At 49.5% G+C, this 27,876-nt stretch overlaps 11 protein-coding genes across 11 annotated transcripts; 7 read left to right on the forward strand and 4 right to left on the reverse strand.

Moving 5' to 3' along the window:
- Nucleotides 1–1,055: 1,055 nt before the first annotated feature.
- nscE (NAD-dependent epimerase nscE) lies at nt 1,056–2,156 on the reverse strand. The gene has a single exon (XM_040896321.1). The coding sequence runs from the start codon at nt 2,074–2,076 to the stop codon at nt 1,123–1,125; it is 954 nt and encodes a 317-aa protein (XP_040755871.1). The 5' UTR covers nt 2,077–2,156; the 3' UTR covers nt 1,056–1,122.
- Nucleotides 2,157–2,500: 344 nt separating this feature from the next.
- On the reverse strand, nt 2,501–3,199 carry P175DRAFT_0527956 (uncharacterized protein; the record flags this gene model as incomplete). Its single annotated transcript, XM_040899570.1, has 1 exon — nt 2,501–3,199. One exon carries the CDS (start codon nt 3,197–3,199, stop codon nt 2,501–2,503), a length of 699 nt encoding a protein of 232 aa, XP_040755872.1.
- Nucleotides 3,200–3,880: 681 nt separating this feature from the next.
- Nucleotides 3,881–5,076, forward strand: P175DRAFT_0506128 (uncharacterized protein; the record flags this gene model as incomplete). The annotated part of the gene is made up of 4 exons (XM_040898166.1): nt 3,881–4,035; nt 4,091–4,166; nt 4,207–4,429; nt 4,478–5,076. 4 exons carry the CDS (start codon nt 3,881–3,883, stop codon nt 5,074–5,076), a joined length of 1,053 nt encoding a protein of 350 aa, XP_040755873.1.
- A 201-nt stretch (nt 5,077–5,277) lies between these two features.
- Nucleotides 5,278–6,994, forward strand: P175DRAFT_0450069 (zinc-dependent alcohol dehydrogenase family protein). The gene is made up of 2 exons (XM_040894456.1): nt 5,278–6,541; nt 6,593–6,994. Exons 1-2 carry the CDS (start codon nt 5,689–5,691, stop codon nt 6,730–6,732), a joined length of 993 nt encoding a protein of 330 aa, XP_040755874.1. The 5' UTR covers nt 5,278–5,688; the 3' UTR covers nt 6,733–6,994.
- A 273-nt stretch (nt 6,995–7,267) lies between these two features.
- ncr1 (sphingolipid transporter NCR1) lies at nt 7,268–11,213 on the forward strand (the record flags this gene model as incomplete). The annotated part of the gene is made up of 3 exons (XM_040898167.1): nt 7,268–7,528; nt 7,593–11,046; nt 11,110–11,213. The coding sequence occupies 3 exons, from the start codon at nt 7,268–7,270 to the stop codon at nt 11,211–11,213; spliced, it is 3,819 nt and encodes a 1,272-aa protein (XP_040755875.1).
- A 534-nt stretch (nt 11,214–11,747) lies between these two features.
- P175DRAFT_0527960 (uncharacterized protein) lies at nt 11,748–12,440 on the reverse strand (the record flags this gene model as incomplete). The annotated part of the gene is made up of 4 exons (XM_040899571.1): nt 11,748–11,863; nt 11,931–12,017; nt 12,071–12,169; nt 12,236–12,440. The coding sequence occupies 4 exons, from the start codon at nt 12,438–12,440 to the stop codon at nt 11,748–11,750; spliced, it is 507 nt and encodes a 168-aa protein (XP_040755876.1).
- A 361-nt stretch (nt 12,441–12,801) lies between these two features.
- Nucleotides 12,802–16,875, forward strand: P175DRAFT_0497618 (putative importin beta-4 subunit). The gene is made up of 4 exons (XM_040896322.1): nt 12,802–12,984; nt 13,059–15,384; nt 15,607–16,343; nt 16,404–16,875. Exons 1-4 carry the CDS (start codon nt 12,939–12,941, stop codon nt 16,580–16,582), a joined length of 3,288 nt encoding a protein of 1,095 aa, XP_040755877.1. The 5' UTR covers nt 12,802–12,938; the 3' UTR covers nt 16,583–16,875.
- A 110-nt stretch (nt 16,876–16,985) lies between these two features.
- Nucleotides 16,986–17,673, forward strand: P175DRAFT_0497619 (uncharacterized protein). Its single transcript, XM_040896323.1, has 2 exons — nt 16,986–17,267; nt 17,326–17,673. Exon 1 carries the CDS (start codon nt 17,100–17,102, stop codon nt 17,256–17,258), a length of 159 nt encoding a protein of 52 aa, XP_040755878.1. The 5' UTR covers nt 16,986–17,099; the 3' UTR covers nt 17,259–17,267; nt 17,326–17,673.
- Nucleotides 17,674–18,118: 445 nt separating this feature from the next.
- Nucleotides 18,119–24,359, forward strand: P175DRAFT_0513457 (putative C6 transcription factor). The gene is made up of 9 exons (XM_040898750.1): nt 18,119–19,959; nt 19,987–20,028; nt 21,400–21,403; nt 21,734–21,815; nt 21,875–21,987; nt 22,039–22,118; nt 22,167–22,843; nt 22,905–23,656; nt 23,867–24,359. Exons 1-9 carry the CDS (start codon nt 18,396–18,398, stop codon nt 24,195–24,197), a joined length of 3,645 nt encoding a protein of 1,214 aa, XP_040755879.1. The 5' UTR covers nt 18,119–18,395; the 3' UTR covers nt 24,198–24,359.
- A 726-nt stretch (nt 24,360–25,085) lies between these two features.
- Nucleotides 25,086–25,932, reverse strand: med7 (mediator complex subunit MED7; the record flags this gene model as incomplete). Its single annotated transcript, XM_040893331.1, has 2 exons — nt 25,086–25,610; nt 25,669–25,932. The coding sequence occupies 2 exons, from the start codon at nt 25,930–25,932 to the stop codon at nt 25,086–25,088; spliced, it is 789 nt and encodes a 262-aa protein (XP_040755880.1).
- Nucleotides 25,933–26,136: 204 nt separating this feature from the next.
- Nucleotides 26,137–27,627, forward strand: P175DRAFT_0513459 (phosphatase PAP2 family protein). Its single transcript, XM_040898751.1, has 4 exons — nt 26,137–26,381; nt 26,441–26,534; nt 26,595–26,934; nt 26,989–27,627. The coding sequence occupies exons 1-4, from the start codon at nt 26,232–26,234 to the stop codon at nt 27,371–27,373; spliced, it is 969 nt and encodes a 322-aa protein (XP_040755881.1). The 5' UTR covers nt 26,137–26,231; the 3' UTR covers nt 27,374–27,627.
- Nucleotides 27,628–27,876: the final 249 nt, after the last annotated feature.

A 27,876-nucleotide genomic window follows, 5' to 3' on the forward strand; every position in this document is an offset into this window, starting at 1 on the left:
ATTATATTATTATTACTTTTAAATGATATAGATATATATTATTATTATATATATATATATCTATATATATCATAGGAATGCCATGTGCAACCAACCTACCCCTCCCCCCCTTCTACCTAGGTAGGCTCTCTCTTCCAGCTCTCCCCAGCTTCGGGTTGGTTGCATGAAAGCTCTCAAGGCTGGAGCTCCAGCTTTCCTCTTTCTCTGCCTTCTGGTAGGCTCCTTAGTGGGCGAAATTCCAGCTTAGCTCGACGCCACTCCAGTTCCTTATTCCGGTGGGTCTCGAAACAGTACGCTTTTCTGAATTTTCTTGGACGGAGTAACTTTACCCACCGAAGTAATTGGTATGTACCTACCTAGGTAGGTATTCTCATGAAAATGGCCCCGAGCTACTACTTTAGTACTTCTTCCTTTCTATATACAACTAGTATGGTTAATCTAGAGTGGAGGGGTTGATGCCCAAATTCCTCTTAAGCGAAAGAAAAAACGAAAAATTCTACTAGTAGTAGTAGTTGCCGTGTATTCCCGGGGAATAAAACCTACCTGGATGGGCTCTTGCTTAATATACGACGATCTGTCCCTCATAGGTTGGTTGCTTGAGCTCATCTTGGATCTTTTCTAGTATACCTAGGTAACTACCGAGGTAATCAAACTATCAGCAACTAAGTCGGGTGGTATCAAGTCTCTCACAGCTTCTCTCCTGGATAGATAGTTATACTAGCTGCCGATTACGTAGATGAACTCTAGCAGTGAAAATCTACCTAGGTAGTAGTAGGTAGCTGCCTTTCCGGGATGGATGCAGTAAAGTATGATGATTGGAGGCGACATCTTGGTAGTTTAGTTGATTCCCCCACTCACAATTGCAGAAAGATTCAGTCGGACATCGAGTACTGACTGGTATCCAGATCCGATCATTTATGTGGGACATCACAAGCAGCCTTTCTACCAAGAAAGTACTATGGAGAACGGCCGTCTTTTCATGACAGCTAGTTTATAAATCAAATTGAATTGTTAGCTAGGGGAGCAGTCCTTGGATTGAGAGACCCCTTGAGCTAAAAAAAAAAAAAAAAAAAAAAAAAAAAATTACACGTCCGTAGAGTTCGACAGTTACAGATTCAGGATTCATTCGGCAGCGCCATCCTGCTTGAACTTCTCCGCCACTTCCACATAGCTACCGGAATGAATCTCCCACAACAGCCCAGGCCCCGTAGGGCGCCAACCAAGCTGCTCGAGAGCTTTACGGTTCGACGCCCGGTTCCGCACACTAAAGAAAGAAGTCAAGAAAGGCCCCCAGCGTTCCGTCGCCTGCTGCTCCGTGATTGATTTCGCAGGCACCTGCACCAGGTTGCCGATGGCCGTGGCCAGTGCCTGGTACGTGGTGGTAGTGTGGCCGGAGCCGTTGAAGGCCTCTCCAGCCGGGGCGTTCTTCGCTGCCAGCAGGTACAACCGGGCGGCATCGTCGACGTAGACATCGGAGAAGCAGTATTCGCCATCGCCAATGTAGACCGATTCGCCAGAGGCAAGGGCAAATTTGATGAGCTGCGCCGCGAAGCCGGTGGAGTTGGCCCGTCCGTAGACGTACTGGGGCAGACGGATGGAGACCACACGCACGCCCTTGGCCACGAAGGAGAAAGCGTGCTCCTCGGCTACTTGGCGATGACCGAGGGCGAGATCTGCAACAGGGGCAGTCTCGTCGGTTTCGTCGCCGTTCGGGTCGGGCTTGACGAAGGCTGTTCCGTTGGTGACGACTAGGGGTTTGTTTGTTCCTTCGAGACCCTGGGCGAGCGCAGTCACAGCGCTGATTTCGAGGGCCACGAGCTGGTCGAATGGCTTGGAGAAGTCATGGTTGAAGGCGAGATGGAGAACGATATCGGCGTTTTTGCTCTCCTGGGTGAGGAGCTCATGGTTGTCTAGGTCTCCCCGGACGGGCGTCGCCCCGAGAGATTTCAGGAGCGCGTCGCCTTCCTCGCGACGCGAGAGACCACGGACATCGTATCCTTCCTTCACTGCGAATTCAGTGACAACGCGGCCAATGAAGCCTGTTGCACCAGTGATGAAGACCTTCGGCTGAGACATGATATATGATGCGTGAAACTGGGGGAGAGAGAAAGTGGACTCGGTGATGATGATGAGAGAAGTAAGCAGAAGAGGGGCATCCGAGACATAGCATATAAGTACCTCCTGGTGTTGTACTCGAGCAACATTGTGTTACTGGCAATGAATGAATGGATGAAGGAGCGGAGTTTTGGCGGAGGTCGGAGTTAACAGGTTGAAGGTGAATTGATACAAGAACCGGATTTTAGATCAGATACTGGAATGGAGTTAAATCTGGATATATTCACATAGTCTACCTCGATATCCGAGTCTCTTACCTCCAGAATGCTATCAATTACCTCTTTACACACATATATTCAGCTATACATTGTGATTTACATACGATTAATGACACCCAACTATGCTAATTATTTACGAGTCAAGCTTGACTGCCAGAGGTACAAGCTCAGCGGATTTTCATCGCCGCTTCTGCCAGTTTCACAGCCTGGAGTTCCTGGTTCTTAATGACAGTCACCATATAATTCGTCCCATATTCGGAAGCCGCATGCACAATGACATTCTCTCCAAACCCACAGTCCGTTTCACTCGGCGCTGCCTCAGTATAGTTTGCAAAGCTTTCTTTCGTGATGCCATCCTCTGCAGACAGCAGCACGCCACTCGCAAACTCCCTCGCCTCGTCGTAAGAAGTGAATGTTCCTTCCACATTGATATCTCGCACCAGGCTCCCTTCATCGCCACTGTACTCAACGTTCGCTTGGATGACATAGTACAGCGGTACCGAGATCCGGCCATCCGGAAGGTCACTGGTGAGATTCTTATCATTGGCCGTGGTGTTGATTCGAACTCGGAAGGTTGTCCCATCGGGAGCGATGGCATAGACCATTAACCCTCTGCGCTCCGGGAGATTGCCTCTCTGTGCCTCTCCCGCAATGGCCTCGATCTTAGTTTCGTAGACTTCGAACCAGTCTCTTTCGTATCCGGCCTCGTAGAGACAGCTATGGGCCGCTGCCTTGGCTGTCATGAGCGAGGTGTAGGTACCGGGAACACGGACCTTTTCGACCACATTGTTGGGATTCTTTTGGATGTGGGACGTGGTGAGGATTATGTGGTAGAGGTTGTCTGAGATTCCGTTAAATGAATCCATCGTGATAAATCTGAACAGTTGTCTAAGGGGGGGGGGGCTGGTAGGATAAATCAATTTTTTCAGGCTTCGCTGGGTGTTGGTTTAAACCATGACAGACTCTATATATAAAATGGTATCATTGGGTTATGGGATGTCGACTGTCACACCACCCCTGAACACTCGAGCTCATGACATCACAGTAGAAGAACGGATCAAAATCCTCTATTTTCTGCATTCTCTTTGCATATGGTCAGGCCATGAGCTGCAGCTGGATGACCGCGGGCAAACGGAAGCCTAGACCATGGGGATAGAACTAGGGTTCTGGCTCGGAAGTAGCATCTCCCAACCAACCAGACTTCAGGCATGCTAAATTTGTTCTCGAGGGAACAGAATATGAATATTAGAATTCGCTTGGCTGGGTTATTTCTCAAGGTTGTGTTATTATTACCTGGCTTTGTTTGCCCTGCTCAGCCCATGGTAGAACCAGTAAAATTCGGCAGGGCTGTCGGTCAAGAGAAGGACAAAGACAGTGGAAGTAGATCAGAAAGTTCAGAAGTAACCTACATGCTGATTATGAATACAGAAGAGCTGTTTAAATAGTTATAGTACAATATATCCGAAATTAGAGGCTAGTGGTAGGCTGCGAGTTACATGATTACTTGTGGCCAACCACTTCTTTCATACATCAACATTCATTTTGCGATGGCTGGTCAATCCTTTGAAGAAGGCCTGCATTCTTACCATCCCAACGGGTTTCACCCCGTCCATCTGGGGGACATTTTTCATTGTAGGTATAAGGTCCTCAGGAAACTGGGTTACGGCCGGTACTCGACGGTATGGCTCGTGGAAGACCAAAGGTGAGCATGCGAGGTAACGACCTAGCTGAAGTATGCCTGCTTACCTGAAATCAAGGTGCTGCTGTTACAAGGCTTTGAAGATTCTCAGCGCAGAATGTTACGGTGGATCTAATGATCTATTCGAATTGGAAGTCCTGCACCGGTTACACGACTTCGACCCCGACGATCCAGGACATCGATAACTATATCCCCACGCTGGTTGACTCATTTGAACATGTTGGCCCCAACGGTCGCCATGTATGCCTTGTGCTGGAGCCTATGGGAGAAACCCTGGCAAGTTTTGGTACCCTGTTTCCGAAGTGTCAGGTTCCAAGTCCCATCATCCAACGCTTCACCAAGCAACTTCTCCTCCTGGCTCTAGATTACGCACACCGGTCGGGAGTTATCCATACAGGTAAGCAACCCCGACATTCAAGCGGGGTCGAATGCTAAGAACATCTAGACATCCAACCCCGAAATGTTATGATCCAAATTTCCGACTTATCCATCATTGATAAATACTTGACTATCCCAGAATCCAGTAATCTGATGGACCTTGATGTTGCTCTTTGTGACTGGGGCGCCGCCAGCTGGACTGACAACCACCTCACTGAGGTTATACAGCCGGTGCTTCTTCGAGCACCGGAAGTGATCCTCAGGGCTCCGTGGGGAGCTCCGGTTGATATTTGGAACCTTGGCGCGGTCTTACTTGAAGTTCTGGACGCAGTACGAATGGTTGATGGCCGAGCAGCGCAAACTGGAGGAGTCTATAAAACCAAGCATCACCTGGAAGAAATGGTGGCGCTTTTTGGGCCGTTTCCCTCGTGGCTACTGGCGCAGGGCAAGAAAGAAGTAGTTGATGAATTCTTTGACGAGAATGGGAGAATTCGCGATCCGATCCCTAGGCCAGAAGCCATGCTGGAGAATTGGATTGAGAGTTTGGCCGGGGATGACAAGGCAGAGTTCATTATGTTCTTGAAAAGCATGATGAAAATCGACCCTCGTGATCGGTTAATGCCAAAACAATTACTGGATGAGCCTTGGCTTCAACATACTAGCTGAGGCGATTGGTTAGCAGACTAGAATAATAGGAAATAGGCACCTCTTGTGTACTTGCGTCATGATTCTGAACTGTGTTTCTTATTGAATATCATGGTGCGGATATCATCATTTCCAAGCACAGTTTAAATCCAAAGAATAAACAGCGATGGATCCTACTTTACAGGTTCTAGTTCACTAGTTAGTTAATTGGGTGCCTAATCTGGTATCTCCCTCTCCTCGCTCACTATTCTGTTTAGTAGAATCTGAGTCAACAGATCAAGATATCTGATATATACTATCTTAAGAGTAGATGAGTTAGGACCCGAAATTCAAAGTGAGCCCACTCCTGGTTGAACCATGGATTGAAAGACAATCTGGTCTGCGTGGAATGGATTGCCGAAAACCATAACACACTTGACGCCTCACCCTGTGTTAATCGGTCGGCAGCTTCTTCCAGAGGGATTCAAGTGTGAAAATGTCATCTGCGTGATGTAAAGTATGACGTCTAACGCTTGAGCTGTATTTCGACATTTAAACCCTGTCGGGATCATCAAAATATGCACACAGAGGACTGTCCTTGGCTGTTCGTTTCCGAAAGCGTCCTCATCCTCATCCTCCAAAAGAAAGGCCGCAATGAAAGCACTTGTTTATGTGGGATCAAAGAAGTGCGAGGTCCAAGATCGACCTGCACCCATAGTCGAATCACCTACCGATGCAGTCTTGAAAATGCTCTATACGAGCATATGCGGAACAGACCTCCATATCTTGAAAGGAGACGTTCCAGTCGTCGAACCGGGGAGAATTCTCGGCCACGAGGGCATTGGAATGATCGAATCGCTGGGATCCGCTGTCCGCGGGTTGGCCATCGGGGACATCGTCTTGATTTCCTGCATTAGCTCTTGTGGAGTTTGTCCCTCTTGCCGAAAGGGTCTAAATTCACACTGTCGTTCTGGCGGCTGGATGCTAGGAAGTGTGCTTGACGGGACACAGGCCGAGTATGTCCGGATTCCACATGCGGCTTCGTCTCTGTACAAGCTCCCCCAGGATGCGGATATGCAGGCTTGCGTTTCGTTTTCCGATGCTCTGCCTACCGGTCTTGAATGTGGCACAACCAATGCTAGCGTGCAGCCAGGCAGTCGGGTTGCCATTGTGGGTGCAGGCCCCGTGGGACTGGCCGCCCTGCTGACAGCGAAGTTATATACGCCGTCGCTCCTCGTGATGTTTGATGTAGATGAGTCCAGGCTCGCCCACGCCAAGAGACTCGGGGCCGATAAGGTCTTCAACCCCGATAAAAAGGATTCAATGTTGAAGCTGGAAAGTCTGGTCGGAGATGAGGGGTTTGATTCAGTGATTGAGGCCGTTGGTACTCCGAGAACCTTTGAGCTCTGCCAAACCCTGGTAGCTCCCGGTGGTGCAATCGCGAACATCGGGGTCCATGGACAAAAGGTAGATTTGGCTCTGGATCGCCTCTGGGAACACAACATTAGTAAGTAGAGCTTGTCTTCCATGTTTACTCGTCACTCAATGTCATTTTTAGCCATCAAGACACGCTTGGTAGACACTGTGACGATTCCGATGCTTCTGCAACTATATGGTGCCCGCAAGCTCGATCCTTCCAAGCTACTGACGCACCGTAAGTGTTTCTTCCATCAGTCATTGCGGCCCTGCTACTGCTAAATCCCGGGTCTAGACTATAGATTTTCGGAAATCGGCGAGGCTTATAAGAGCTTTCAGAATCCTTCAGGACAAGGGCTGCTCAAGGTTGGAATTCAGTTCTGATGTCTCCATGAGATGTACCTTTCATCCTTGAAGAAATAGGAATCAAATGATATTATTATCGTCTTTTTCAGTGTATTATGGCTAGATATAAGAAGTATTTCAAGCAGAAGCAGAAGCAGAAGCAGAAAAGAAAAAGAATTGACAAGGGCAGGATTCGAACCCTCAGGGTTGAGAGGAAGTGGGTGCCTGGCATTAGCCTCGGCGCCTCAGGCCGGGGTATGTATCGTCAACCGTCTCCATCCCGTCCTCCCGTCGTCATCCATCATTCCACTCCATCCTCATTCCATCTCTTTTTTAACCAACACAACTACCACACCTTCGTTTCTGGATCATCTTTCATCCCCCCTGACTCCATCTCATTTTTATTTCCTATCGTTAATCGATTTGGATGACTGTCTTAGAAGTCGATCTCTAATCCCTGGTCTTTGGCATCATGCGGGGACTCCGCTTCTTCCCCATTGTTGCGGGCCTCGGCTTTCTTCCGCAGTCACTCGCCCAGGGTGACACGAAGATCCATGAAGAAGGTCGATGTGCGATCCGTGGCCACTGTGGTAAGCAGTCATTCTTTGGCGGAGAGCTTCCATGTTCCGACAACGGTCTTGCAAAGGATCCCGACGCGGCGGTGAGGGAGAAATTAGTGAATCTTTGCGGCAGTAAATGGGAGCAAGGGCCGGTGTGCTGCCTAGAAGAGCAGGTAAGAGATCGCGTGCTATCCGGTTGCGTTGTAAAGGGTTGTCTCTAAAGATCCGGATGTCTAGGTCGATGCTCTTGCGAAGAACTTGAAGCTCGCCGAGGGAATCATCTCGTCCTGCCCTGCGTGTAGAGAGAATTTCTTTGACATCTTCTGCACATTTACCTGCTCACCAGATCAATCGCTGTTCATCAACGTCACGCAAACTGAACAAGCTAGCCCCGGGAAGTATCGAGTGACGGAACTGGACAATGTTTGGTCCGAAGAGTACCAAAGCGGGTTTTATGACAGCTGCAAGAATGTCAAGAATGGTGCTTCTGGTGGGAAGGCGATGGATTTCATCGGAGGCGGGGCCAAAAATTACACCCAGTTCTTGAAATTTCTGGGCGATAAGAAATTTTTGGGAAGTCCTTTTCAGATCAACTACCATACTGAACCGCCTGCCGCGGATCCCCAGGGCATGAAACCCTTGCCGCTCCATCCAAAGGCGTGCAATGATCCGGACCCGACATTCCGCTGTTCGTGCGTGGACTGCCCAGATGTATGTCCTGATCTTCCGCCAGTAAAACTGGACAAAAACTGCCACGTCGGGCTTTTACCTTGCCTTTCGTTTTCCGTTATTCTCATTTACTCCGTTTTCCTGCTCGCTGTCACAGCGCTCTCGGGCTACTTCACGTACAGAGAACGGCGGTATCGGAAACCTGAAAGGGTGCGACTCTTGCAAGATCCAACTCCGAGTGATGATGAGGACGAAGGGGATATAGTCCACTCCGGCGGCCACTTGGAGTATCCCCGCGGCGTGTATAAACTGAACTCGATGCTGGACACCATGTTCAATCGGATCGGATCGGCCTCCGCTCGGTTTCCCGCCACGACCATCATCTCGAGTGTTTTGTTGGTCGCGTTACTAAGCTTGGGTTGGTTTCGATTCGCCGTAGAGACGGACCCAGTGCGGCTATGGGTGAGCCCTACATCGGCTGCGGCTCAGGAGAAGCAGTTTTTTGATGACAACTTCGGGCCTTTTTATCGTGCAGAACAAGCCTTCCTTGTAAATGATAATTCCAGTTACAATGACGGACGGGTTCTGGATTATGATACGTTAAATTGGTGGTTCGGCGTTGAGTCACGAGTCCGCCGCATGGTCTCTACGCATCGAAGACTCACTCTTGATGATATTTGCTTTAAACCAACTGGGGATGCTTGCGTGGTTCAATCTGTGACGGGTTATTTTGGTGGCGCGTCCAACCTCGATCCCGATACCTGGAAGGACAGGCTGCAACATTGCGTTGAATCACCCGGCGATGTAAGCTGCCTTCCAGAGTTCCAGCAACCGCTAAAACCGGAAATGATTTTGGGTGGCTATGAGGATTCCGGCAACATCCTCGATGCGAAGGCTCTTATCGTCACGTGGGTCGTGAATAACCACGCACAGGGCTCAGAAGGCGAGAGCAACGCCGTCGACTGGGAAGACAGTTTCATGCGCATCCTGAATGATGTGCAAGCAGAAGCCGAGGAGCGCGGACTCCGTGTCTCCTTCACTGCCGAAGCAAGTGTTGAGCAGGAGCTGAATAAGTCTACCAACACTGATGCCAAAATCGTAGTCATCAGTTATATCATTATGTTTATGTATGCATCCCTAGCCTTGGGCTCGGTGACAGTGACTTGGAAGTCTTTGACTACAAACCCCGCCAACGCCCTTGTGCAATCTAAATTCACCCTTGGTATCGTGGGTATTGTCATCGTCCTCATGTCAGTATCCGCGTCGGTCGGGCTTTTTTCTGCGGCTGGTATCAAAGTGACTTTGATAATCGCAGAGGTGATTCCTTTCCTCGTTCTAGCTGTTGGAGTGGACAATATCTTTTTGATCGTCCATGAGTTCGAGAGATTGAATGTTAGCCATCCTGATGAAGAAATCGATGAACGCATCGCCAGGGCAGTAGGTCGAATTGGACCTAGTATCTTCCTCTCTGCCCTTACAGAGACTGTTGCATTCGCAATGGGGGTCTTTGTCGGAATGCCCGCCGTGAGAAACTTTGCTATATATGCCGCTGGTGCCGTGTTCATCAATGCTGTCTTACAAGTCACGATGTTCATTTCCGTTCTCGCTTTAAATCAAAAACGCGTCGAGAGCCTCCGTGCTGACTGCATACCGTGTCTCACCGTGCGCAAGGCACATTCTGGCATGTCTGAGGACCGCGTCTTTGATGATCAAGATGGAGAGAGTGCCCTTCAAAAAGTCATCCGGAAGGTTTATGCATCCAACCTCCTTGATCGCAGAGTCAAGGTTGTGGTAGTGATCGTTTTCCTGGGCATTTTGACAGCAGGACTAGCCTTGATTCCAGGGGTGGCTCTTGGATTAGACCAGCGTATTGCGCTTCCCAGTGATTCCTACCTGATTCAGTATTTCAATGATTTGAGCGATTACTTTGGAAGTGGTCCTCCTGTTTATTTTGTGACCCGGAATGTGAATTTAACCGAAAGACAGCACCAACAGCAGCTTTGTGGACGATTCACCACCTGCGAGGAATTTTCCCTGCCATTTGTGCTAGAGCAAGAATCCAAACGACCAAATGTCTCGTACATCTCTGGCTCCACAGCTAGTTGGATTGACGACTTCTTCTACTGGCTTAACCCCCAGCAGGACTGCTGTAAAGAAGATGGGAAGCTATGCTTTGAGGATAGAACTCCTGCCTGGAACATCACTTTATACGGCATGCCAGAAGGAGAGGAGTTCATTCGCTACGTTGAAAAATGGATCGAGTCGCCCACTGACGCCTCATGCCCACTTGGTGGGAAGGCGCCATACAGCAACGCCCTCGTTGTCGATCCCAAACGAACCATGACCAACGCAAGTCATTTCAGGACATCCCACACCCCACTCAGAACTCAGGATGACTTTATCAAATCCTACATCTCAGCCCGACGCATTGCACAGGGTATTTCGGATGACTTCGGCATCGACGTGTTCCCATATTCCAAGACCTACATATTCTTTGACCAGTATGTGTCCATTGTGCAGCTCACAGGGACCTTACTTGGGTTTGCAGTGGCAATTATTTTTGCCATCACCTCCATTCTTCTCGGCTCGGTCGCCACAGGAGCGGTGGTTACGGCTACCGTTGTCATGATTGTGGTAGACATTATCGGCTCCATGGCGATCGCTGGTGTGTCGTTAAATGCCGTGTCACTTGTGAACTTGGTGATCTGTGTCGGAATTAGTGTCGAGTTCTGCGCACACATTGCCCGAGCATTCATGTTCCCGTCTCGTTCCATCATGGAGACAGTGCCTACGAAATTCCGCGGCAAGGATGCTCGCGCTTGGACGGCGTTGGTCAATGTTGGTGGAAGTGTCTTCAGCGGAATCACCGTGACCAAGCTACTTGGAGTCTGTGTCCTAGCATTTACTCGAAGCAAAATCTTTGAGATTTATTATTTTCGGGTGTGGCTAGCACTCATCATTTTTGCCGCAACACATGCGCTCATTTTTTTGCCCGTAGCTCTGAGCTACTTTGGCGGGGACGGTACATCTTCTCTACCCTTGCACCAAATACTCCCATAGACCATTTTGCTAACCAGCTAACCAGGTTACGCGGGCCCCGAAACTGACGGGGGCCTGGAAGAAAACCTTGCTTCCAGAGGCTACCGATCCTTGCTAGTTGACGATGATTACGACTCAGACGAGTACTAGCTATGACTCTGCGCTGGTGCGCAGCAATTGAACCATCCTATATGTCCAGTTTCCATGTCGCCACGTTTAGCTGCATACGAATGACAAAGATGGCGCGTTACCAATCTATATATGCATCATATGCATCCCCTATCCCATGATTATTGTTAGACTACGGCGCGCCCAGGAGCATTAGGCAGCATTGGAGTTTGATTTCTTGATGCCTTGGTTATCCCGATATTCTTATTGAGCGGAATTTTTCATTTGGATAGCAAGAACAGGATACCCTTGCTTTATCTTATTTGTTAGCCCCAGTTGTTATGTAAGAGCAAGACAGATTATTGATTAACGATGGCGGGTTTTATTTATTATCCATGCCGTGCTCTGATGTCTGTATTGGGGTAACGTGTAGAAGAGGTTGGATTTGAGATGTTAGTAATTATGGGAGAATGACTATGAGTATAGCGCTAATATATGGGTATATCAAAGGAGTAGAGTAAATATAGTTAAAATACACGAAGCTTACGAAGCCGCCAAGGAATCTCTTCCCAGATGTCAATACGATTTGAGGTCGTCTTGGTCTGTGGGTTCTGGGTACGCCGCCAACCACTCATCCTGCGTGAAGCACTTTGAGCTCCTTCGAAAGAGCTCTATCAGCGTGTCATGGAACTCTGGATGAGCAGCCAGTAAGTGAGCGAAAACTCTAGGATGCAGAGGATTCGGGGAATGATGCCTCACCTCTCAATCTCATATGTCGTCTCGGTTGAATAGAGTAGTGATCTTCCGCGTCATGAACCAGGAGTAGTTTCTCTGGGAGCATAGTTCCTAGAGTGAAAATGTTAATCAGGCCCGCCAGAGTTGGGAAGGGCGGGACAGACCCGCAGGAATCGAGTATATATGGAGCGCCTCGCCAGAGTAGTTCTTGATGAATGTCTGTTGGCGTGCTGTGTTTGGATGGACCGATAATCCATTTGGGACTAGACCGCGAGTTAGATATACTGCTTCAGATATAGCCTGGGGGAGAAGAAGAGACGACTTCTTACATTGGTATGTGAGCGGGTTCAAGGCCTTCGGACGGACATATCCATATCTGTCGCTCAATATCTCAATGCCACGTCCAGATCTCCGGTACCTGCTCTTTACTTTGACTTGGATTCGCGGACCGTCATCTATACGGAAAAGCTCCTTGGGGAAGTATACAAAGACGTTGCGATACCGCCATGTTTTATCGCGGAATTGGTTTGCCATGCTTAAGTGGATTTGAGAAGGTGAGAAGGATTCGGCTATCACAAGATACATAACATCCCCTCTTAAAGGCAAGAATTCGTCAATAAGCAAAGCTGGAAGTAGTAGAATGGAAGTAAATGAAGTTATCCCAAGACGACCGTGAAAAAGGTGGAGCCCTCACATGACTCTGCCAAGACTTTAAGCTTCCCCTAAATTTTTTTTTTTTTTCTCTCTCTCTTTCGTCTCTTCTTAATCTTTGGGCCTCCCCTCCTCAACTCTTCTTCTTCTTCTTCTTTTCATCTCTCCCCTTCCCCCTTTTTTCTTTCCTTTTGTTCTTTTTTTCTCTTTTCCTTTCTGTTCATATTTTGTGATACCCCTTGTGCTGTCTGTCTCTGTGCAGACGGCCTTCTGAGTCCCTTTTACGAGGCCCCTCTTTATTTGTTGAGGCCTAGGGATACACCCCCCACATTTTTTTTTTTTTTTGGTTGAAAATTGGTGAAAAATTTCTTCCATTCCATTATGGATCAGCAACGCTTTCTGCAACAGCTGCAGATTGTCCTCAACCGTGAGTGTTTCCTACATCTGCTGTAAATCACACAGTCTTCTCTGGCATCGTCGTGCTCACAAGGACCATTCTAGCTACCCAGGGCAACGTTAAGGAAGCTACCGGCATCCTTCAACGTGAGTACTACAAGTACCCTGAATCGCTTGTCCTCCTCATCCAGGTCGCTACTGGACACGAAGATGCAAATCTAAGACAACTAGCTGCCGTGGAGGCTCGCTCTCTGGTCAGCAAGCACTGGGTCAAGGTCCAGGCTGGCCAGAAGCCCGCCATCCGCGAGCAATTGCTGCGTTCCGGTGTGAGTGAGAGCAATGATCTGGTCCGCCATTCTGTTGCCCGGGTCATCTCTGCCGTGGCCAAGGTGGACCTCCAGGATGGCGAGTGGGTTGACCTGCCCAACTTCCTGATGCGCGCCGCCGACGGAGGCAACAAGGATGAGCGAGCTGTGGCTGTCTACATTCTGTTTACTATCCTCGAAACCCTTGGTGAGGGCTTCGAGGAGAAGTTCCAGGATTTGTTCAACCTCTTTGGCAAGACCATTCGCGATCCCGAGAGCCCCGAGGTCCGTATCAACACACTTCTAGCGTTGAGCAAGTTGGCTATGTACCTTGACTCTGCAGAGAACGAGGCCCCTGTGAAGGCATTCCAGGACCTTGTTCCCTCTATGGTTGCCGTTCTCAAAGATGCCATCGATCAGCAGGAGGATGACCGCATCATGCAGGCCTTCGAGGTCTTCCAGACCCTGCTCGGCTTCGACCCCGCTCTCTTGACTGTCTACCTGAAAGATTTGGTGGTTTTCATGAACGAGATTTCTGCCAACACTGAGATCGATGAGGATACCCGCACTCAGGCCATCAGCTTCCTGATGCAGTGTATCCAGTACCGCAAGCTTAAGATCCAGGGCATGCGTCTTGGTGAGCAGCTGACCCGCACCGCCCTCCAGATCGTTACCGAACTTGGAGATGCTTCTCCGAGCGACGATGATATCACTCCTGCCCGCTCTGCTCTTGGTCTTCTCGACATGCTTGCCCAAAGCTTGCCGCCTAGCCAGGTCGTTGTTCCTCTGCTGCACTCTCTGGGTCAGTATTTCAACAACAGCAATCCCGACTACCGCCGCGCTGGTATCTTGGCTCTTGGAATGGTCGTCGAGGGTGCTCCTGATTTTATCAGCACTCAGATGAAGGAGATCTTCCCCATGGTCCTGCAACTCCTTGCAGACCCAGAGCCCAAGGTTCGCCAGGCATCTCTGCACACCGTTGCCCGCTTGGCCGATGATCTCACTGAGGATCTTAACCGTGAGCACGAGAAACTGATGCCTCTGCTCTTCAAGAACGTCGCCAGTGCCATGCAGGAGTACAAGGGTGAGGAGGAAGGCCCTATCATTGATATCATGAAGGCTGGCATCAGCGCGATTGACGCTGTTGTCGACGGCTTGGACGAGAAGGAGGTTGCTCCTTACCAGAGCGAACTGGTCCCCATCCTTCACAAGCTGTTCCAGCACCCCAACTTCAGAATTAAGGGTCTCGCAGCCGGAGCTCTTGGCTCCCTTGCTTCCTCAGCTGGCGATTCCTTCTTGCCATTCTTTGATGAGTCCATGCACCTCCTGCAGGACTATGCTGCTGTCAAGGATAGCGAGGAGGAACTCGACCTTCGTGCCAGCGTCACTGATGCTATGGGTGAGATGGCTGCTGCCGCTGGCCCTGAACGTTACCAGCCTTACGTTGAGCCCCTCATGCGTGCTACCGAGGAGGCTCTTCACTTGGGTCACTCCCGTCTCAAGGAGAGCACATACCTCTTCTGGGCCGCTATGGCCAAGGTGTATGCTGAGCACTTTGCTGCTTTCCTCGACGGTGCTGTCAAGGGTCTATTCAACTGCCTCGAGCAGGATGATGATGACCTTGAACTCTCTCTCGGCGAGGCCGCCAAGGACCTCATTGGCCAGGAGGTGACTGTTGCCGGCCGCAAGGTGAAGGTTGCCAGCGCTGATGATGACGATGAGCCAGTCGGTGAGGATGGTGAGATTGAGGATGTTGATCTCGATGACGATGATGCTTGGGACGATATTACTGCTACCACTCCCCTTGCCCTCGAGAAGGAAATTGCCGTCGACGTTATCGGCGATCTCATCACTCACACCAAGAGCGCCTATCTTCCCTACTTTGAGAAGACTATTGAGATGGTTATGCCCCTCGCAGAGCATCCTTATGAAGGTGTCCGCAGGAGCACCATCAGCACCATGCACCGCTCCTATGCTATGCTCTTCTCTATCGCCGAGGAGACTGGCCAGATGGGCAAGTGGCAGCCTGGTCTTCCCCTCCAGGTCGAGCCCGCTAAGGAAGTCAAGAAATTCGGCGAAATCCTGATGACCGCTACCATCAAGATGTGGACCGAAGAAGATGACCGGTACGTTGATTCTAATCTTCCATCCCATCCTTGAATCCATTTTCTCTCGCTTGGCTTGAAATGATGATATCACTCGTTTAACCCAGCTCACTTTGACACGCAAAGCGTGATTGATGTGAACGACGATTATCTGTCCTGATCAGCCCCAATTTTTCTCATTTGATTTACATTTTCTTGGTATATATTTTTTTTTTGGCGGATTACTAACTAGTCAATCCCCAGATCCACTGTCGCTGACATCAACCGCAACATGGCTGAGAACCTCCGCTTCTGCGGTCCTTCTCTCATCGCTGATGAAACCACTCTCCACAACGTCATTCAGATGGTCACCGACATCATCACCAAGAAGCACCCCTGTCAGCTCGAGTTCGCTCCCGAGGACGAGACTGCCGATGCGGGTGAGGAGACCTCTGAGTTCGACTGGATTGTCGTCGACACTGCTCTTGATGTTGTTTCCGGCATGGCTGCAGCTCTCGGTGAAAGCTTTGCAGAGCTATGGAAGGTCTTCGAGAAGACTATCCTGCGCTATGCCGGCAGTACCGAGTCCATTGAGCGTGCAACGGCTGTTGGTGTTCTCGCTGAGTGCATTAACGGTATGGGTGGCGCCTGTACTCAGTTCACCCCTGCCTTCCTCAAGCTCCTGGTCCACCGTTTGAGCGACGAGGATCCTCAGACCAAGTCGAACGCCGCCTATGCTGTCGGTCGTCTTATCGAGCACTCGAACGCCAACTCTGAAATCGTCAAAGAGTTCCCCACCATTCTAAGCAGACTCGAACAGTGCCTTCACCAGGATGTCTCCCGCCTACAGGACAACGCTACTGGCTGTCTCAGCCGTATGATCCTCCGCCATCGTGACAATATCCCCATCAAGGAGGTCCTTCCCGTCCTCGTTTCTATCCTGCCTCTGAAGAACGATTATGAGGAGAATGATCCTCTGTACCGCATGATTTGCCAGATGTGTAAGTTTTACTCTTCTATATCTATGGTGATTATCAAGACCCGAACTAACTGGACCACAGACAAGTGGGAAGATGCTACCATTCGGGAATTGACCCCCCAGTTCCTGCCTATCTTCCAGACTGTCCTCTGCGGCGATGCGGACCAGCTCGAGGACGAGCGCCGTGCCGAACTTATTGAGCTCGTCAAGTGGTTGAACCAGATGCAACCTGGCGTCGCCCCTTGGGCTGAGCAGTTGTAAAGACCAAACCGCTAATGACGTACAGAAGATATAAACAAGCTCTTAATGGATAGACTGGAACCAAAAAAAAATATTACGGATGACTGTTAGAAAGATACCCCGGAGCGCAACGCGGCCTAAACCCTCCTTGCGAGATGTGTGATGAAAAACAACGTCGAAGACAAATGATTTACGAATGGGAACCACCACCAAACCAAGAACAAAAGCTTTGATGTAAATAGCTATTTATGAATTTTTTGCGAAGATCTACATGTAGAGCTTTGGAAACAAAACACTTGGATTCCTTGTCCTGCTTTGTGTGCTTTGAGTGTTGACCGACATTCCTCTGTTTTCGTAATGATAGGCCCGGTTTCGACCCTTGGCAGTCGACGGTTGACTGATTGGGCTCCAATTGCCTGGTCATCGTCATCGTCATTTTTGTAGAATTAATTCTCTGCTTGATCTCCCTCCTCCTCCTCCTCCTCCTCCTACTACTACTATATCCTCTATTTCTACGACTTGGATAGAAAGAAAGAATATGGCTGCGTCGTCCGTCTCCTCTCCCATCAACTGGATCCTTCCGTCCTCCGGCTCCGGCTCATCCATCAAGAAACCCATCAAGACCGTCTCAAAACCCTGTTTTGGGTGTGACTGCGGCGACGAGGAATGCGACTGTTGCATTTGCTCTGTGATGTGAGGTAGATAGGTATATGTTCCGGGCATTTCTGCTTTTGTGTGTGGTTACGGGCATGGCTAATCTTTAGAATATGTCTGTTTAGGTAGTCACAACCAGAGGAGGTCAAGGGATCAGCTCAGTATTGGTGCAGAAATGTTCGATTCGCGCGAGAGTTCATCTCTTCTTGAATCATATTCTTGGTGGGATGCATGAATTCAGCCCCGGGGTTCTTGTCTCTTGCGATGTATGCAAAGATCAGTCTCTGGTAAGAGACCGTCAAGGTCTCCAGTGATGATAGTTAGAAAACGCAGCCTCGAACCAACCAGTATCTATAGATCAATGAGCCTCATCCGCCGCAAGTCCCAAATTAACCTTAATGCACGTTGGGTGTATCCATGGGTCAGCTCAGGAACTAAGAATACAACGTGCGTTAACCTGCCGTATATAGAAACCTGACAATATTTGTCGTAAACAATCCATTTGTCAGATTGTCTGTATCTTGTATCTTCTTGGATCCTCCCAAATCTGTACCAGACGGCTCTGACGTCAAGTGGAGTGTCTGTCCATCGTCTATCGAATGTATAACTAGGCTCGCTCGCAGGCCCTACTCCGTACTCCGTACCACCTATCGTAAATCAGCGTCTTCCTTCCAGACTAGCCACGGGTGGTACGCATTCTTAGACCTTTTCCCGAGTTCTCAGTCACCAATAACGTGAGGCCCATCGGAGTGTGGCTTTGCGGCCTGGAGCAAATGAAAAGCTTCAGGATTCGGAAACTAAGTCGAATTGAGACGATTGGCAGGAGCATCACATGTTGGTTCTGGTGACCATTGTTCGAGCTACTGCACCTCCGGACCAGGATGGAGATCACAGTCTCGATTTCTGTGTGGTGGTGGTGGTGGGGGTGGTGGTGCAGGCGAGAAAAAGAGGCTTGTGTAAAGAAAGGTTGCCTGGGCTGACTGCGTCAAGCAGACGCGCTGGAGATGAAATTTCGACCATCTTTACTTACACACCATCTGAATGATATTACCGACTTCGTCTTCCTCTGTCCAAAATTCAACTTCCTTTTGAAAAGGAACCATTCTCGCGTCGCTACACCCCATAAACTCACGTCGAAAAGCGCTTGGTCTCATGCCATACGCCAGCAACAATCATCGTCATGACCAGTAGACGTCGGCCCTCGACGGGGCCTCCCTCCAACCCACGATATCAACTCATGACACCGGACAATGATCGCGAGTCGTTTCTCGATATTCCCGTCTATGATGGTGTTCCGAATCTCAACCCCCCGCGAGATCATCTCGTCTACCCGACTTACCAGCAGCGCGAGAAGAGCCCTGCCCCTCAGGTCGTCCGGGTAGCCAAACAGCCTGAGATGATAAGACGACAATCGCTCCGGCCGGTCGCGGGGCATTGGGGCACCTTTGATGCCAATCCTGTGGTGAGCGACGCCAATCTTCCCGGCTATTTCCACGATACAGAACCAGAGGACTTGGAGAGCGATATCATCGAGGCGATTCCACGTACCGTCCCATTCGGTTACTCGCATCCCGCAGATATGACCGATTTATACTCTGAAGTGTCCGATGAGGATCTGGATGTCGGCCATGACGAATCAATCGTCTTTCCACAACTGCCGATCGAGGATGTCTTTGCCGAAGTCGCTTATGTTTTACGCATGAAATCGAACCCTACCAGTCAGGGCTTTGCCTATGTCTTGGCTGATCCGACCGGTCGCAGTAAGTTCTACAAGATCGGGAGCTCCAAAAATGCCTCGAGGAAGGCGAACGAGCACCGAAGTATCTGTAGCCTCTCCTTCTGGGGCATGAATCGAAGGCCCGCGACCCCTATTCGAGAATACAAGCGTTTGGAGAAACTGGCGCACGCGGAGCTGATGAATTTCAGCTACGATCCAAATTGTATCTGCGCCACACAGCATGGGGGGTATTTCTGGGGGCGGGAACAATCTGCATTCGATGTTTTGGAGTTCTGGGCTAAATGGTTTGCGAAGCACGCCCCGTACAGTAAAGGCGGCCTTTTGCTACCATTCTGGGATCACCGACTGAAAGCCTTTGAGGCCGACCTTGTAAAATACTTCAACTGCGGCTCTCCGAACTGTACTAGACACACTCCCGACGCCATGGCCTGCCAGGCCTGTCTTCGCGCGGGGTGGAAAGCGTGGGCTGAGCCATCAAGCTCCGAGAAGATCGATTATGCGACCCGTACGCAGATCGGCATTGAATGGGTGCACAGAGTCTTGATCTACCTACACCAATACCTTCCCATACCGGAGAAGTACGTTCTCACCTTCGTGGACTGCATGGCATGGACCATATTCATGTGGGGTCGGTTCAAGCATCCCACTTTACTGCTCAATCTGATGTATGCTCGACTTCTCATCCCCCTGCTCTGGTCGTCGATCTTCACCACCGCCGATTACATCCCGGTTGTAGCTATTTTTGAAATCGTCCTCTTTTCCGTGATCTATCAGCTTGTGAGGCGTGAACTCTTGCAAGTATACCGCAGGGTTTCGCAACCTCAACCAGTCAGCGGATCGGCGAGCACCAAGCCAGTGTTGGCGATCTTGGATAATTCTGCAGAGGCTGCGGCGGCAGGACGGTCGACGAAACCGCCAAAGGCCATTGATATTTCTGAGGATGAAGTCCAAAACGTTACGAAGCAAGCGACCATGCAGACGAAAGGAAATGGAAAGAAGATGGCGGGTATATCGACTCTGTTTCCTGGGGAAGCTACGGCGCGACTCAGGCGGATGAAGACTGGCCGGCGAAGGAGTGATTTTGTCTAAGCTGGCAGATGTATATGCATACATGTGTCTTGGATATATACCCTGTTTGATGATGATGTTAGATCTAATAATCAATGCCTCAGGCATCTATAATGCCTAATTATGTATATTGAATCTCTCAAAAACAAACATCCACTCTCTGCTTTCAGAACATCGTGCCTATGGTCACAATGAATAGTTTTCTTCTCAGCATTGAACCCCTTAGACTGTGAAAAGTAGGAGTAGAACATGGGCGACAGGAACTGTTTGGTATACTCTGGCTCTCTCCAGCCCCTCCGGCTTGTTCATGATTTTTAAGCAGCATATACGACCACTATTTTGCGCGGATTATCTCGAAGAGTTTCCATTTGGTCATGCCATTTCTTTGGGAAAGGAATGTGGGACGCATCGCAAATGACAACCTTTCGGACAAGAAGGAGTATGACAGAAAACTTCAACAGGAGTTCGAGGCCGAACCCGGGCCTCCAGCACAGCATTCTAGAAATAAAGTCTACAAACTGGGGCATTCCGTCGTCATCATCCATTCCCTTAAGCATAGAGACCAGGTCCTTTTTTCCGATGAGCTCGGGGAATTTAAATTGTCCTATCACATCAGTTAGCTGTGTCTCGTTAGGACACGGCGAACATATACCTTTTGCGTCAAAATACCGAGATGTTTCTTTTCCCCGGTCGACGAAACGAGTCTCACAAGGTAGCGACAAAGTTGCGGCCTGGATGCTGGGGGTTTGCTTTGGTTATATGCTCAGTAATGCGCAGCTCCTTCTCCGCCGACTCTTGAGATGCATAATTGTTTGCGTTAACTTTGATGGCCACATATCGGGGCGGAAGCCATCGCCACCTATGCCATAGTAAGACAAGGCTTGAATAACTAGATCAATTATCAGATAATCTTCACATACTGGTGGAGATCACGCGCTAGCCATACTGTCGAACTTGTTCCCCAGCCTATTTTGGCGGCGATTTGGTATCGGCTTATAATGGGGCGTGTGCTCTCGTAGGGAGTAACTTTGCCGGGAGTAGGGAGGGCTTGCAGGGAACAGACTGAATAATCCTTCCGAGGTACATGGCCATCTTCCATATGGCAACAACAATCAATCGGGGCTCTTAGAGTTGCTCTTCTACCTAGGTAGTCAAGTTTCAGACGGTTAGAAGTGTGATTGGTTCAAGTCAAAGTCAAAGAGGTACCTAAGGTATATTCCGTAAGCTCTTCTGGCAACGGGTTCTGCCGGCAAAATCCCCGGCTGCGGTATAAACAGCGGTACGGAAATTAGATCCTCTGTTTTATCATGAGAATCGAATGGAATCACTTCCTTTTATTTCATTTCACGCAACTGGGCATGCCGCCTATGCTTGCAAGTATAGTAAGCATTACTATTCTTTAGAATTTCAGTATAGTATTAATCTTAGAGAATATAGCTTATTATACTCTGTACTCCGTACTCCGTAGGTGGAAACTCACACCGAGGTTAATCCGTTCCGAGTTTCTACCTACGCCCAGCTTATCTCCGGGTTGTACTCCGTAAGCCCTCTTATTATCCAACCACCAATTTTCGCGGTCGAAGCTTTCTCTCTACTGCTGGTCTACATCCATCCCAGAAACCTCTGGAATGAGTAGCTTTTTATCTGACACATTTGATATCGAAAGCTTCATGACTTTCACAATATCGATCCTCCATGTACCCATCATCCAGCTCTGTAGAAAGGTCGGCAGATGAGACCCTACAGCTGAGCAAGCGGACCACCCGCGCCTGCGACGCCTGCTACAAGAGAAAGGTACTGCTTGCGTGTCTGTAAAGTCTTGCTTGTTGTTTTACTAATCCGTAGTCTGTTAGATCAAATGTGATGCTGCTGTTCCGAGGTGTAACTGGTGTAGTCACCACAACACTCCCTGTCTGTTTGAGCGGAAGATCAAGAGAGGACGCAAAGTTGTCTCCCGTGTAAATGAGTGCGCCACCATTCCTTGGATGCATGCAAGCATAGGGTAACAGTAGTCTAGCTCTACTCTCCCAAAGCATCAGCTCTCAGAGCGTATCGCTAGGATTGAGAAGATTTTAACCCATAGGTTTCCTGACCCCGGTTGGTTTTCATACTCCAGTGTGATATGTATGAAATTAACGTCCCTAGAATCTCTCATATCGCAACAACGGAGCCAGCAAAATACCCAAGCTAGTTCCATGATTTCGGCTATAGAGGGGTCGGACAGCCCGCTATCTCGCACACAATCATCTGTGTCGTCTTCCGTTCCACTCCACTTCGCTGGGCGCAAGCTAGGCGTTATCAGCTTATTCACAGGCATTCCTTTTCTCCTACCGGAGGGTCAAGAATGGGTTCAGTCACGGACCGGTGAGAGGCTTGCCTTTGACAGGTTTGCCCCCGGTCGTGCACCATGGGAAAGACAGCGAAATTTCAATTCTACTACGTTACTAGCGGACTTTCAGCCGTTCCAAAGCCGTGAACTTCCGGATCGAAGCATCGTGGAGATGGAATTGGATATCTATCGAACTTCGCTGATGCGACGCATCTTTCCTGTAATTGACCCGGTCTTGTTCTTAGACACGATTAAGGCTGCGTATCACCAACCACATTCCAACCCCTCAAACAACGGGCAGTGTAGCACCAAGGCATGCATCTTTGCTTTCGCAGCGTTTGTAATATTTGTTCTTGCGCCGGGCTCCAACAAAGAGCGGCGGGATTTCCCACCCCTCGACGGCGAAGCATGTTCTGTGAAGGCTCAGTATCTTGTGTCACAGGTTCTGCAAGAGAATGCCACATTAGATGGATTGCAGGCTGTCGCCATGCTGGTGAGTTAGCCTTAGCCTCTAGTGTATACCGCGACCCTGGGGTTTGTCTAACTCATTCCAGGCGTTGATCGAGCTCGTCGCCGGGAACTTGCAATCTGCAGACTACTATGGCTCAATCGCTGTCCGCATGATATTCATGCTGGGTGCTCACATCTACTCTGACCAACCCTCGTGGCATCCCAAATCATCCCATAACCCAGACTCCAGGGTACAGACGCACCTCCGCAATATATTTTGGCTCTGCTACACCCTTCACCAAGACGTCTCCCTTCGAACCGGACAAGCGCAGCCCTTCTCCGAAGAAAACTGTGATCTAACCCTGCCACCGGGCTACGTCGACGAACTATACACCAGCCTTGCATTCCACCACCACTCCGCCGAACTCCCCGAAACCCCCATATTCCCCATGGACCTGCGACTCAGCATCATCAAATCCCGCGCCTACAGCGCTCTCTATTCCTTCCGGTCCCGCAAAAAGACCGACGCCGAGATCCTCCAGCACATCCGCGAACTCGACGACGAACTCGAGCGCTGGCGTCTCTCCGTCCCGCCGCAATGGAGACCCACTTTATCCTTCTCCCATGAGACCCCCGATCCCAACCTGAGCATGCACTCTGTCATCCTTCGCCTCAACTACCATCTTTGCATGACCATCATCCACCAGGCCAGCAGTCGCTGCCAATCCTGGCGCGCCGGTCAAGCCGGTATTATGGACGGGGTGAGCTCGAGTCTCGCGCTTTCAGTTGAAGCCAGTCGTTCAACACTACTATACCTGGGAACAGCCGAGCACGTTCTCGCTGACGGAGCGTTTTGGTGAGTCCCGCCTACCTTTACCTTTACCTTTACCTATCATCCATACAACCATCACAAATACCTACACAAACGCACACACGACAACCCCCACAACTACAACTACAACTATAAGTACAATCAACCAACCAACCAATCAATCAAACCTAGAGACAGAAAACACAAGAAAAAAAAAAAAAAAAAAAAGAAGAACATCTATCTAACTAGTCTTAGGATTCTAATCTTCTACCCCATGTCCGCCCTCCTCGCTATATTCTGCAACATCCTCCAAAACCCCGGAGACCTCCAGGCGTCCAAAGACCTCGGCCTGCTCCGAAACGCCACAAAAATGGTCGAGCGCGTCTTTCTCCGGCAAGCCTACTCAGTCAACGAAATGGTGCATATCAAGCTCGTTGTGGAATTCGTCAAGGAGTTGTGTCGCTTGGCCACTTGTGCTATGGATAGGGCGTGGAGTGAGCGTGCGAGGGATGGGTCAGGGTCAGGGTCAGGGTCAGGGGGGTCAGTAGCCGGGGGAGGAGTGAAATGGGATACCTCTATATTATAGTGTTTGGGAGTGAGAGATAGAGTGGGAATTGAGAAAGGGTACAAAAATTAAGGAAGTGGTAAGGATGTTTAGGGTGATTCATAGACATTAGAATACAAAGGAAGCGCAGGCGCATGGATAGGATATATATATATATACACACATATATGTGAGGAATAAATTATTTTCTCAGAATTAATATCATTGTTCTATTCAAGCTACCTAAGGTATTGAATGGGGTATCGGTGGGCATAGGCTAAAAGAACTAGAGCAGGTCAGCGACAATCCACAAAATGCAGCAAGCATTGTTATTTTCGTGGTCAAAAGGGCTCTCGAGGCTCGATTTCAGATATAAGATGCGCAGGTATAATCAAAGCGTACAGTTGTACGTTCAGATGGGGTTGAAACAAAGAAAAAAGGCATCAATCATCATTTAGGAGCGGGAAGAGACAGAAAACTCAATGTCGGACTTACTCAGACTGGAATCGCTAAGTATGGCAGAAGACCAAAAAGCTGCGACGTGAACACTTGCATGTTACCCAATTAATTTGACTCCATTATATCAATGAGATTGGATTCCTTGCGAGTTCTTGTGCTCAAACACTTGGTGTGTCGAGTTCATCGGATTGTCAATAAGTAAAGCGGCTTGCAAAAATTTCGGCGGGATTTTAAAGTAGCGAGATTAGCGCGGCACGTGACCCGGTTTAACGTTAATCCTGAGTGGAAGACACCAAACGCGACATGCGACCGCCCAACAGATGCTTCTAAGTTCTGCTTCAATTATACGTAGACCGGGTAAAGTGTGTGGGTCCTGATTTTGCTGGCCCCTGGGTGCGCACGCGTGGTGGGCTCATGTCAGATCAATGCAGCAAAAAGCATGGTTTGCTACACTTGCAATCTGCATAGTGATCACTCAACTTTCCCGTCTATGAGATCCCAGACTAGCTGTGAATCCTCGGCGAATCGTTCGTCTAATTTCACGGTCTTTGTATCTTCTTCGGCGCTGGTTTCCGCAGTAGCACCTATATCGATTCCCTCTGCGGCGAGCTGGTCTAGAACAGCTATGAGCTCCGCCTTCAGCTGGTCCATTTCTCGGATTTCTTCTTTCGTGCGGTTCAATTGCTCCTCCATCATTACAATCAGAGATTCGCGAGCCTGGTGTGGCCGGTAGAGGTTAAGCAGATGGTGTGCGTTGATAAATAGATTTCGTATGTCCTCGACTTTGGATTCAAAGTGCTCCGGCGTTATGGAAAGAATCCCAACAAACTCCAGGAAGTTCAGAAGCAGCGATTTGCTGATTTTCAGAAGGTAGTATGCGTGGTTCAACGGCTGTGCTGGCTCCGCGGAAGATTCGTGGCTGGCGTCATGTTTCGGGGAGGAGGGATAGAGTTGTGTAATGCCTTGTTCTTCTAAGGAGGGAAGGGCTGTTGAAAGCTACATATCATTCATTAGTTGCAAGATATAATAGATAGGTTATCATCATTCATCTTACGTTTTGTACTTCTCCGAAGACACTGTACTGCCCGGAGGTTGGGATCTCTGGTGGTACCAGGAAACGGAGCTCTGGTGGGAGCGTCAGAGATCGTAGGTCATCGGGAGACCATTTCCTTTTGCGCGGCTTCCCATCATCTCCTTTTGACGCCTCCTTCTTGGCCTCTTCCAACCTTTTCACGTTCTCGGGGGTGAAATGTTTCCACAGAGGCGGTGGAGGGGCAAACGCGGTCGTGAGTGCTCGTGGTTGTCCAGTTTCAGCCATGGTCGCCGTGCTTTTCTCAGTTAGGTCTAAATTACCTAGGTATTGTGGCTCAAGTCCGAGAGAAAGCTTGCAACGACGAAGTCGACTGGGGAGCTCAGGTGGATGGGACAGCAGAGGCGCGCGGAGATTCCGTGAAACGGCTGGAAATCCCATGGCCCGTGCTCTCCGCTCCCAGAGACCAACTGGCGGCCATTCTTCGATCCCCGTCAACAACATCGCCATTGTTAGGACATCATTCCGGATTTCAGATGGAGCATTTATATTTCCATGACACTCGTTATTGATTAAAGACTCTCAAAATGCCTCGCAGCGGATTGTCTGCTGGGTCAGCAATCCCTCACTCCCCTCTGTCCGGGGGGGTGTCTGGGGCTTGGTCGCGTGCGTTCCAGCGCTCATACTTGCTGATTGATTCTGCGGCTCTTGTTTTTATCGTAGGGGGTTGGATTCTGGTTCGTTTTGTCGTGCTGGCGTCTTTAATATGCTTCCACTGATTACAGTTCTCGTGTAGATTCAGCTTTTCGTTAACCCTTTCCATCGCATGTTCTCCCTTGACAACAAAGCCATTCAGTACCCTTTTGCGACTGTAGAACGAGTCTCTGTCCGTAAGTATTTGCCTCCTCAGACCGAATTCCAGTCAGTCACTCATGATACATGATATCCAGTATGGTCGATTATTTACGCTGGGGTTATCCCCTTCGCCGTCCTCGTAGCCTGGGCCGCCGTGTTCCGCCCAAATCCGCAGAAAGTCCAAGTTACGATTCTTGGATTCCTTACTGCCCTCATGCTTACCTCGCTTGTGACGGATATTATCAAGAATGCAGTTGGAAGACCTCGTCCAGATCTGATTTCGCGGTGCATGCCTCGGAAAGGTACTCCGGAGAGTACGCTTGTGCTGTGGACGGTCTGTACTCAACCAAGTCAGCACATCCTGCAGGAGGGCTGGAGGAGCTTCCCCAGTGGACATAGCAGTTTTTCATTTAGTGGATTGGGATATCTTTCTCTGTTAGTTAGCTGTCACTTCCCTCCGAAGCATTCCATGCTAACCTGCCATATTAGGTTCCTGTCCGGCCAGATGCATGTATTCCGGCCCCGAACGGATCTATTTCGCTGTCTATTAGCACTTATTCCAGTTCTCTGTGCTTTGATGATCGCAATCTCACGCTTAGACGATTATCGCCATGACGTCTATGATGTTACAGTCGGCTCGATTCTGGGGTCGCTGGTAGCTTTTTTCTGCTACCGACGTTACTACCCACCTCTACGCTCTTTCCGATGCGATATTCCTTACGGAAAGGATGATATAGGTCTTGAGGGTTTCTCTAAAGTTCCAGATGACGAGGAGCAACAGTTGCAAGGCCGTCCTGCCTCTCGGCAGTGGTCAGCGCAAGAGTCTTATCAGCTTGATGAGACGATCTCCACGCATGAGCGACAGGCAATTTGAAGGTTCTCTTTGTTTCGTCATGGGGTTGTATTTCGTCGATTTTCCTGTCGGTGTTGAGATGTTTGGATGACTCTTGTGATACCCTGTCATTTTGCATCAAGCGGGTTTGATTTAGAGGGCCCGGGTCCTGCAAGGATTTGTACTCGTAGCTTTGCAATTATTAAGAATTTGGTAACATATTCCCTTCATAGGCATGTCTAGAATTTTGTGGGAGCGTACGCGGCATTGATGGACTACTGGCCCCGAGATGGGGTTGTTAAAAGATATTTCATACATTACTCTGCATGTCAGATACATAGATCTCGGACCGTTTTCTTCGAGGTCGATAAGCATCGCAGCCATCCAACGTGCACACAGAGAACATTGGAGATGTTCACTTTATTGATCTCTTGGTAGAACTGGCGATGTGGGTTTCGGGAGATCGAAGCCCCTTTGATTGCCGACGTCCTGAAGGTCTCTCAGGACCATTTCTCCACTGATGCATGTGCCGGTCCTTTTTCATC

This window comes from Aspergillus ochraceoroseus (genome assembly GCF_002846915.1).
Source record: "Aspergillus ochraceoroseus IBT 24754 chromosome Unknown P175scaffold_1, whole genome shotgun sequence".
Classification (NCBI taxonomy): domain Eukaryota; kingdom Fungi; phylum Ascomycota; class Eurotiomycetes; order Eurotiales; family Aspergillaceae; genus Aspergillus; species Aspergillus ochraceoroseus.

Coding starts and splice junctions, on each gene's coding strand:
- nscE (XM_040896321.1), bottom strand. CDS start 2,076: ATGTCTCAGCCGAAGGTCTTCATCACTGGTGCAACAGGCTTCATTGGC.
- P175DRAFT_0450069 (XM_040894456.1), top strand. CDS start 5,689: ATGAAAGCACTTGTTTATGTGGGATCAAAGAAGTGCGAGGTCCAAGAT. Junction 6,542..6,592: donor CCTCTGGGAACACAACATTA/GTAAGTAGAGCT, acceptor TGTCATTTTTAG/CCATCAAGACACGCTTGGTA.
- P175DRAFT_0497618 (XM_040896322.1), top strand. CDS start 12,939: ATGGATCAGCAACGCTTTCTGCAACAGCTGCAGATTGTCCTCAACC. Junction 12,985..13,058: donor GCTGCAGATTGTCCTCAACC/GTGAGTGTTTCC, acceptor GGACCATTCTAG/CTACCCAGGGCAACGTTAAG. Junction 15,385..15,606: donor TGGACCGAAGAAGATGACCG/GTACGTTGATTC, acceptor GTCAATCCCCAG/ATCCACTGTCGCTGACATCA.
- P175DRAFT_0497619 (XM_040896323.1), top strand. CDS start 17,100: ATGGCTGCGTCGTCCGTCTCCTCTCCCATCAACTGGATCCTTCCGTCC.
- P175DRAFT_0513457 (XM_040898750.1), top strand. CDS start 18,396: ATGACCAGTAGACGTCGGCCCTCGACGGGGCCTCCCTCCAACCCACGA. Junction 19,960..19,986: donor AAATGGAAAGAAGATGGCGG/GTATATCGACTC, acceptor TTCCTGGGGAAG/CTACGGCGCGACTCAGGCGG. Junction 21,816..21,874: donor ACGCCTGCTACAAGAGAAAG/GTACTGCTTGCG, acceptor GTAGTCTGTTAG/ATCAAATGTGATGCTGCTGT.
- P175DRAFT_0513459 (XM_040898751.1), top strand. CDS start 26,232: ATGCCTCGCAGCGGATTGTCTGCTGGGTCAGCAATCCCTCACTCCCCT. Junction 26,535..26,594: donor TGTAGAACGAGTCTCTGTCC/GTAAGTATTTGC, acceptor CATGATATCCAG/TATGGTCGATTATTTACGCT. Junction 26,935..26,988: donor GGATTGGGATATCTTTCTCT/GTTAGTTAGCTG, acceptor CTGCCATATTAG/GTTCCTGTCCGGCCAGATGC.